At 37.7% G+C, this 9,516-nt stretch overlaps 1 protein-coding gene across 2 annotated transcripts; it reads left to right on the top strand.

Moving 5' to 3' along the window:
* Positions 1-503: 503 nt before the first annotated feature.
* Positions 504-8,631, top strand: LOC117408372 (ubiquitin carboxyl-terminal hydrolase isozyme L1-like). 2 transcript variants are annotated; one of them, XM_034013314.3, is made up of 9 exons: positions 504-623; positions 716-727; positions 1,297-1,425; positions 3,610-3,763; positions 4,178-4,263; positions 4,505-4,552; positions 6,839-6,908; positions 7,141-7,199; positions 8,111-8,631. In XM_034013314.3, exons 1-9 carry the CDS (start codon positions 591-593, stop codon positions 8,192-8,194), a joined length of 675 nt encoding a protein of 224 aa, XP_033869205.1. In that variant the 5' UTR covers positions 504-590; the 3' UTR covers positions 8,195-8,631. The 2 variants fall into 2 exon arrangements, with proteins under 2 accessions (XP_033869205.1, XP_058862440.1); XM_059006457.1 differs by having other exon boundaries at positions 716-766.
* The last annotated feature ends 885 nt before the right edge of the window (positions 8,632-9,516 follow it).

Raw genomic sequence — 9,516 nt, 5'->3', positions numbered from 1 at the left:
AGGTAGGAGTGTCAGTGTGAAAGGGGCTTAAGTCTTTATCCACCTGGATCCATTCCTGATTCTCACTCATATTACTTGCACTGCTATATAATAACAGAAAGCATACCTTTTTATTTTAATACAAAAGATGTACTCATACATACATACACACACACACACACACACACACACACACACACATATATCATCGAATGTGTGTGTTTGCATTCATTTTGCACTGCTGTTTGCACGGATTAGCTGTGGCTCCCCGTTGCTCTTTGCTGGCAACTTCCATGTGAATCAGGAGACCTGGACTGTGCTATTAAAACAGTTTATAAAACGTGTATTTTTGTAACACGTTTGATGAAGATTAATAGACTTCATTATTTCAATTAGTGTGTAAATATGATCTTATTATGAGATAGGTCATTATTTGCAATTAATCTTGATTTTTTTTAAAAAACCTATTTGTTGTGAATGACTCCCCCGTTTTTTTTGATAATGGAATACGACAAGTATATAGTGTTCTGGCTATCGCCTTGCTGGCAGCAGAACATATTCAGTTAGAGTGAAAGGTGCAGACGCTTTGAGATCAAGACAAGATAATCAAAATGGAGTGGAAAACTATGGAAATTAACCCTGAGGTATTAGTCTTAAGAAAATATAACGGTTGTATATAACGTTTATATTTTAAATGGCTGATTTATTTTTCCTTGTCATTGTTTGTGTCTTTCAGATGCTGAACAAAGTACGTGTGTGCTGTCTGCTGAGTCACTTGAGTACCTCGGTCATTGTCGTCAAAATATTGATGATGTAACTGACAGAATCTCTAAACTTTCTGTAGTTTTAGCAATTGTTATTAGTTTTAACTGTGGCTTTGGTTAATGGCGTGCCCTTGTTACTTTGTACAATTAGGGCGTGGTCTCTGCCCTTAGGGCTTAAGTGTCCACACCTGGTAACTCGTGTGAAATTATATATATTATATATATATATATATATATATATATATATATATATATATATATATATATATATATATATATATATATATATATATAATATAACGTTATGGTTCCAGGGGCAAATTATAATTAACACGTTGACTTCTAAATACAAAAAAAAAAGGTTACCTCTGACTTTCAAACAAATTGAAAAACTGAATCAATATTTTATTTGTCTTACTAAGACATTGCTTAGTTATTGGATTTGGCTAATTGTATAACTGTTACCTTACGTGCCAAATTTTGTTACCAAGAGAGATGTAAATGTCAAGGTTTTATTTTTTTGTCTGTTCGTGTTTGATTTATCGTTACACAGGTGCTGTCCAAGCTGGGTGTTTCTGGAAGCTGGCGTTTTGTCGACGTTTTGGGCTTTGAAGACGAATCTCTCTCCTCGGTGCCAACTCCAAGCTGCGCTGTCATGCTGCTGTTTCCTCTCACTCCACAGGTAGGGCGCTGGCCAGCACAGACTCTCGCAGTATTGGGCGCACTCGACAAGTAGAAGGGAGAGGATGTTGTGCACATACGTGCAGCGAATGGAATAACCCTTAATTGCCCACAATTCCTGACTTTTTTTTTTTTTTTTTTCACCATTATTTTAACACTTTTTAAAATTAACAATATTATGTATTCTACATTGTTCCTTATCTGTTATAGTATAGACGTGATACAGTTTTGATATCGAAATGGTTGTAGAAAAGTGGTGTTTCTGGGGGAAAACTGAAAATATCTCGGTTGATAGTGAACGAAGCTATTTTTTAAAGTAATTTAGCAGAACGTCTCTGTAGCTAATGTTACTGAAACTCAATGGATGTGCTTTTACATTTGTTCCTATTCAAACTAAAGCCCAAAGTTATGGCGTTTCATACAACCAATATTGAAGCCTCTTTTGAAACGCAGATTTACAGAAAGTGTCTGCAGATCAATGGTTCTATGCAAGGCCCATTATAAACTCTAAACTTAACAGAAATTGTGTGCCAAAACAAGGCCTATTGGGTCTCCCCTATAATGAGCCTTGTCTGTGATTTTCTGTAGAGGGGAGTCGGCGGAGACATTGCTTCCGATTGGTGCCATAAATACAAAGTTCCACAGATCACTGTTAATTTGACAGTGGCAATTCAACTCCACCTAACATTTTTTGGCACAAACTACATTTCGGAAGGTGATAATTGAATGGATAATAGGGGTAGGATGTATCAGTTTAGTTTGATCAATTCTATTTGGGGCAGTAATGGTATTATGCTATGCATTATATTATACTGTATAAAAGTTTTGGGTCGTCCTGAAACTGATGTGCTTGAAGCTCTATTTTCAAGGGGGGGGGGGGGGGGGCGGCATTCTATGAAATCCCTTTGTGTCAACTAACCCAAATATATATTGGTTGGCTCCACTTATTTGCATATTGGATAATTGCTTAATTGCATAGACTGCAGCTGGTCCTGTTTTTAGTGCAAGATTTTCTATGTGAAATGCATAATGGATGACTCATTCAGGATGATGTAGCCAAATGCCATTCTTATTGCTACGTGGTAGAGCCCATTGCAAAGTTACAGATTGACACTGCACACCCACGTCTGTTGCATATGTCTAGTCAACGTTGTATTGCTGTGAGTGTCATTGCTTCAGCTGTACTGTTTTTGAACATGTGTGATTTTTTTTTTTTTTTCTATCAATGTTCGCGTATTTCAGAAATAAGTGATTGTAGCGCTCATAGCAACAGCAGGGAATCCACAGAAAATGGCAAAGCGAATCTGTAAAACGAGCCACGACACACTGAGTCTTCATGGGGTGGGGGGGGGCAAATAGTTGTCAGTCTTGACAGTTTTTACAGTGCTATCGACTCATATTTATGTTCTTACAAGATCTACAGTAAGGTATTGTACACACCTGTTTAACTGTACAGTCAGCTGTACAACTCTGGGAGAGACGTTTGTTTATTTCTGTGGTATAACAGACGTCACTTCACTGGGATACAGTATTTCCACATGAACGGAGATCGCTTTCCAGGGTGAGACAGGTTGTGCAGTGTACACTGTCTTGGGTAAACCACGCTGAACTGTTGAAGGAGCTGTTGGACTCTCTTGTGGTCTTTCAGGCTGCTGTGGTACAAAGTTGGTGTGTCTACATCGCAAAGGGCCTCATTTAGAAATAAATGACGATTTTCATTTGGTTTAGGAATACTGTTTAAGTGGACTTGTATTTAACATGTAATCCTAATGTGATTTCATTTGTTTTTTCATTTAGAAACCAGTGACTTGGGTCGTCTCTACTGCCTCGTTTTGTTTGGGATATTTTAGCATATTGAGGCATCCTGATAGTGGCACTGACTGTATTATAATAACTTGGTTTATGCTGGGTGTTATACTGTACATTAATTAATATCGTGCGCTGCCGGAGAAGTGTTTGCATTGAGTCTAATGTCTTTTAAAGTGTGTATTCAGAACTTGTTCTATTAAGTTACTTGTAATAAAAAAAGTGAAATATCTATGAATGCTGATCGTCATATGTGTGTGTACACGCACGTATAGACCTGTTGGCATTGCATGACCTCATGCCAGTTCCAAGCCCATGCAGTTATGGAGTCGTGTGTGTAATAAATTACATATAATTGTGGTCATTTTATTTTTTACAGCATGCTGCCTTCAGGGTCAAGCAGGCTGGAGAGTTGACTGGAAAACAAGAGGAGAGCAAGAAGGTTTACTTTGTGAAGCAGACGATTGTAAATTCCTGCAGTACGGTTGGCCTTCTCCATGCTGCTGCTAACAACATGAGCAAGCTGGAATTTGGTATGTGCCAAAATGGATGCAGTAAAGGTGTAGAAAAAAATGTAACGTTTAACTGACCTGGAAATTAGTGCGTTATTAATCTTTCATATCCCATGGATTTATGAAAAGCCATTTCTGTTGAATCTCTAATGGGTTACTTGCCCCTGGTGTACCTCCTTGACATGCTAACCTTGAATGCCATGCACAATGACCTGTTCGCAGTGCCTCGGCACAATCTTGTGCTAGGCCTCTCTGCTTCACCATGCTGTCACACCAGAGAGCAACACCATTATTTTATATTATGTCTTAATGGAGTAGTTCAGGTCAAGATTGCTCTCCATCTAACACTGGGAATCGTGACTGAGAATCCCCTCAGTCTTTCAATATTGTTACCCACTGAAATGTGATGTCAGAAGTGGTACATTTGTTTTGCAGAGAGTGGCTCTGCACTGAAGAAGTTCCTTGACGATACAGCTGCTCTGTCTGCAGATGAGAGAGCAAAGCATCTTGAAGAGAACCAGGTGGGCCATTTTCTGAAATCCCTTTCAGTGTGAACTGCTCTAGCTCTGTGCTCCAGCCTTGTATGTGATGAAGCAAAGCACTGGGTAGCTGCTCTACAACTAGATCAATTGAAGCCTCGCCTGAAAATAAATCCTAAAGGTTCTGTGATGGCTGTTGAATACATCTATAGAAATGTACTTTTGAACTTCAGCAAATCTGTACACTAATTTTGACTGGGATATAAATGTTTTCTTTTCTTAGGACATACGTGCTATCCATGACGAAGTAGCAGCAGAAGGACAGTGTCGGGTAACATTTTACTTGCAATAAAATCTGTAATTGGCTTTTATTCGAGGACCCTCTACGCAGTACATGATGCAGGTGTAGTTTGAGGGACAGGACATTGATTGAGGGGTATAGTATGATATGATTCTGAAAATATCGCGTGCCAAAACTAGATGACGTGTTAACTGTAATACAATACATACTTAAATCTGGTACATATTGTAGAATTTCCCATAAACAACCCAACGGCTAAATGAAATCAAAATGTTACCCATGCACAGAACTGCGTAAAACATAAAAGGCAATGCAATTTAGCAAAATCAAAAGATAAATTTCCAGAATTAACCGTATTCAGAATTGTGCAATAAGGCCCTAATGTCACAGTTCACTTGCAAATGAATGCACAAAAGCAACAAGAGAGCTGATTTTTAAAAAAAATAAATTGCTGTATGTAAAACTGTTTAACTGCTGCATTACCGTAGCTTGTCTCGTTTTGCTTTTGTTTTGGCTGCATTTGTCCATCGAAACTGGAAGTGCTGTGTAACTGCACAGTATGACAGACTGATTTGGCATTAGAATTATTTATGTTCCCCTTTCTTGAGGTGTTCTTACTGCAACACATCCTTTAAGTCCTGATTTTCAAGAGTGACCTTCATACTGTTGATGGATGGACAATGCCACCTGTGCCTTCTGCCAGTTCTGTTGTCAATTCAACGCTTGACGTATTTCTATTCCTTAAGGATATTATCTTCAAGTATTGCTCATCCTTGTTGCAGATGTTTCTCTGTACTTGTTGATTATGCTTCGGATACCACACACTTTTGAAAATCGAGTGATGCGAGCTAATTATTATTATTATTATTATTATTATTATTCATTTCTTAGCAGACGCCCTTACCCAGGGCGACTTACAATTGTTACAAGATATCACATTATACATTATTTCACATTATACAGTTATCACATTATTTTTACATACAATTGCCCATTTATACAGTTGGGTTTTTACTGGAGCAATCTAGGTAAAGTACCTTGCTCAAGGGTACAACAGCAGTGTCCCCCACTGGGGATTGAACCCACAACCCTCCGGTCAAGAGTCCAGTGCCCTAACCACTACTACACACTGCTGCCCATTATGTGTTTCTTTCTTTATGCAAGTCAAGGTTGTTAGTATAGTAGAGAACACTAGTGGAGGCTTTGAGTAAATTGTAGATGCTCATAATGCATCGGTAGAAAAATGCAACATGTCGTCTAAGACTTTTGCACAGCAGTGTGTGTGTGTAATTGTTATATATATAATATATAATCAATTATTACATACACACACACACATTTCCCCCCCCCCCATTGATTTCCTACATGCGCAAAACTTTTTTTTTTTTTTTTTTGATAACCCTTGTTTGCAACATTCCATTAATTTGAGTGTTTTTAGTTAATAGTTTTCTAGCAGTTTTTCCAAAAATGTAAGCTCAAAATCAAGTGATGCATCACATCTGTATTAACCCATTTTATTTTAACTTAAGTACCCAAACAAATTTAAGAACCATAATTTATTTCCAAAACCATACCTGGACAATAGTTCTAGCTGCATTGGCTCTTGCAAATGTTTTAATTAAACTGTGCTGCTTGCATAAATTCGAAATAAACGATCCACCATCTAAACCAGTAAACAAAACATTAGTTGCATACAGTGCAGTACAACTGCATTAAATTCAGCTGTACAAATACATTAATCTGAACCATACATACTTAAGTGTTGCACTGAACTGTAGAACAAGTTACAGTATGTATTGCTCATTTAAAAGTACTCAATCGTCTTTCTCCCTATAAGTTTGTCTGTTTTTTGTCTCCAACCGCTTACTGTTTTTTCAGCACTGTGATTTGCCATGCATTTTTAACAAGCAATTTCAAACCTATTTTGGCATTTTCATTTTTGCCTTGCAGTCCTACTTTTATCCAGTCTGACACTTGCATTATTGTAGCATTGCAGTTACAACGAACGGAAGGCTAAGTTTATTCTGCTTTCTAACCAATAGCAGTTTGCTACGGATCCCAAGGGCGGGTTGAGTCTGACAAATCAGTGGCTCCGGAGGGTGGGAATAATGAAGTTCATAGACTGACCGCTGTTGTGTTAACGGTGCCTTAAACTTCCTGAAGCATATGTAGTTTACAACCAAACAATATTAATATGCTAGGTAAAGATAGCTAATGGGATGACCAGAATTGTAGTTGCCATGAAATGGGATACAGGATGACTACTGTCTTTGTAATTATTTTTTTTTTTTGTGTGTGTAAACTAACCGTCTCTAGGTAGAGGAAGATAATGTGAATTTTCACTTTATTACCTTCACCAATGTTGATGGGCAGCTCTATGAATTGGGTAAGTAATGTGAAAATGCTGTACTACTGTAAATGTTCTGTCAAGACTTTATTCATAAGATTTATTCTTAGTTTACTTCTGTATCTGTTTTTTGCAGTGTCCTATCCTCCACAAAGGAGTAGTTTTGCCTTATTAAATGACAGTTTATGATTTCTATACTAGAACAGTATATAAAGATTCTAAATACTGTAGCATACATAATCAATTGGTCTTCAATTTTATAATCCTTCAGATGGCAGAGTGGAATTCCCTGTGAATCACGGAGCTACAAAAGAAGACTCCTTTGTAATGGTATGTTGCAGTATTTTGTAGCAAGTCATGTCTTGGCTGCCCACATTTTAACTTGTTTTTTTTTTTTTGCTGGAGTGGTTAAGGTGCAGCCCTGCTTCTGGTGACTTTATGACCATGGTGTGTTTCTGTAGCATTGTCTTGTATCATTTGTATAGTGGGCTTTTAATAGTTGCTATTAACCCTTCACGGTCCATTTATTAAGCACGTCCGGTCCAATTTTCAGTATTCATGAGATACGCTTTTTTTTTTTTTTTTTTCTGCTCCTATCAGTCTCACTCAGCCATTGAATGGTTTTCTCGGCTTTTTCCGGAGAAAAAACGACTAGACCTGTTTTTTGCGTCTCTGTCTGACAGGGTCCGACATTGGACCGGAAAGGGAAAATTGTGATGTTGGACCAGGTCCGACATAGGACCGCAAAGGGTTAATATTACTAAAGTGTGCTTAATACTGTTGAGTTACTCTGTAAATTTGTCAGTCGGATACAGTAATTGCACATGGGAAGAAATACCACCATGAGTATGTATGCTTTTATTAATGAAATGCTAATATATTTGGAGCTGCAGCTGATTTATCCTAAAGTGTGATTTCCACTTTCTCTGAAAGTAAGTTTGATCTGATCTTGGCAAAAATAGCTGCTGATGGTTTATCCTGCTTGGGCTGTTTTCATGTGGCAATAAGTAATGATAAAGTAATAGTAACAAATCCTTAAGCCATCTCAAAAGAAGTAAACATGTATTTGAATACTATGTCAAGACACCTTTTAATTGTACGCACTTCAATGTTTCCGTGTAGCTTTTCCAAGATGGCTTTCGTTTTATTTTAGATTGATTTTGCATCTTTTTATTGTGAAACCTAACGTGATAATGTTCTCTCTCCTCCTCCTCCTCCTCCTCCTCCCTCCCACCCCCCAGGATGCTGCAAAAATCTGCAGGCAGTTTATGGAACGTGAGAAAGGAGAAGTTCGCTTTTCTGCCGTGGCCTTGTGCAAAGCTTAAGAGCAAGACCGGGGGGTGGGGGGTGACTACTTTCACCTAAATCCGTAGCACATCGATCCAAGCTTGCAAGCGCTTTCTGTGTAATGGGGTTTCCTGCAAAGAGTTATGTTGCTCTGTATTGGGAGTACTTTTAAAACGAGGACCAAGGGCCTTTTGTTTTAGCACCCTGTACTGAAAAAGGGCTGTATTGGGTTTTCTAAATTCTCATTTTGAGGTGTTCAAGATGACTGGGTGGTTACAGCTGCTTGGAGGGTGTTTGGTGTAACTCTGTTGCATGTTGTGGTATCCAGTGCTTTGTTAATGTTTTCTGTAGTGCACTGCCACATGAGGTTCATTTTGTCAAGTTTAACTTGTTTCTTTGGACAACTTAACTTGTGTACTTTGTTTAGTGCTAAGCTGTTTGGAAAATAAATGACTGGATGTACCTTTGTGTTCATCATAGTTGTGTGTGGTGTGTTTTTTAAAAAAAGAAAGAAAAAAAAAAAACACTAATCTGCTTGTGACGAGTCTCCCTAATAGTGATTTCAGGTGTAATATGTAAACTACCTTACAAGGTCTCCTTAACTGATTTGCTGCCCTCTATTTTGAAATGCAATACAAACTAAAAAGTGAAATCAAAAGCAAACTGCATGCATGTCTTGGGAGGTGTGTGAATAAAAGCAGATTAGGAATGGCAAGATGTTCTTTTATTTAAATATTAACTAGCGTTGCTGTAAACACCTTGGTCAAAATGTGCCTGGACCCTTGATTGCTGCCTTGCATGCATATATATATATATATATATATATATATATATATATATATAATATTATATTTTTATATGGTGTGTCTGCTCCAGTGGTGGAGAGTTGCAGTCATGCTGCTTGTGTATAATCATATTGATCTTTCTTTACCAGACTTGTTTCTGAATAGTACCTGTAGTTGCACAGATCAAATAATACATCATGTAGCCATATACTGTGTATTGCAGGCATACCCTTATTATTTATTTCTTAGATGACTTACACATGTTACAAGAAGACACATTATTATTTATTTATTTTTTTACATACAGTTACCATTTATACAGTTGGGTTTTTACTGGAGCAATCTAGGTAAAGTACCTTGCTCAAGGGTACAGCAGCAGTGCCCCCCACCTGTGATTGAACCCACAACCCTCTGGTCAAGAGTCCAGAGCCCTAACCATTACTCCACACTGCCCTTATTCAATACAGTGTGTATATTGTATAAAGTTAACCATTCACTTCATACTAACTTACAAGTCTAATGGGTTTTAAATAAATATAACAATCTGTTAGTCTAGTTTTCTGAATGGTTCACAA

This window comes from Acipenser ruthenus, chromosome 2, assembly GCF_902713425.1.
Source record: "Acipenser ruthenus chromosome 2, fAciRut3.2 maternal haplotype, whole genome shotgun sequence".
NCBI lineage: Eukaryota > Metazoa > Chordata > Actinopteri > Acipenseriformes > Acipenseridae > Acipenser > Acipenser ruthenus.
This window is presented reverse-complemented; position numbering and strand designations above follow the sequence as displayed.

What these genes read in the sequence shown, in the direction of transcription:
- LOC117408372 (XM_059006457.1), top strand. Translation starts at nt 591, where the DNA reads ATGGAGTGGAAAACTATGGAAATTAACCCTGAG. An exon ending in TGTTTCCTCTCACTCCACAG is followed by an intron (nt 1,426 to 3,609) that starts GTAGGGCGCTGG and finishes TATTTTTTACAG; the next exon opens with CATGCTGCCTTCAGGGTCAA. An exon ending in CATGAGCAAGCTGGAATTTG is followed by an intron (nt 3,764 to 4,177) that starts GTATGTGCCAAA and finishes TTTGTTTTGCAG; the next exon opens with AGAGTGGCTCTGCACTGAAG.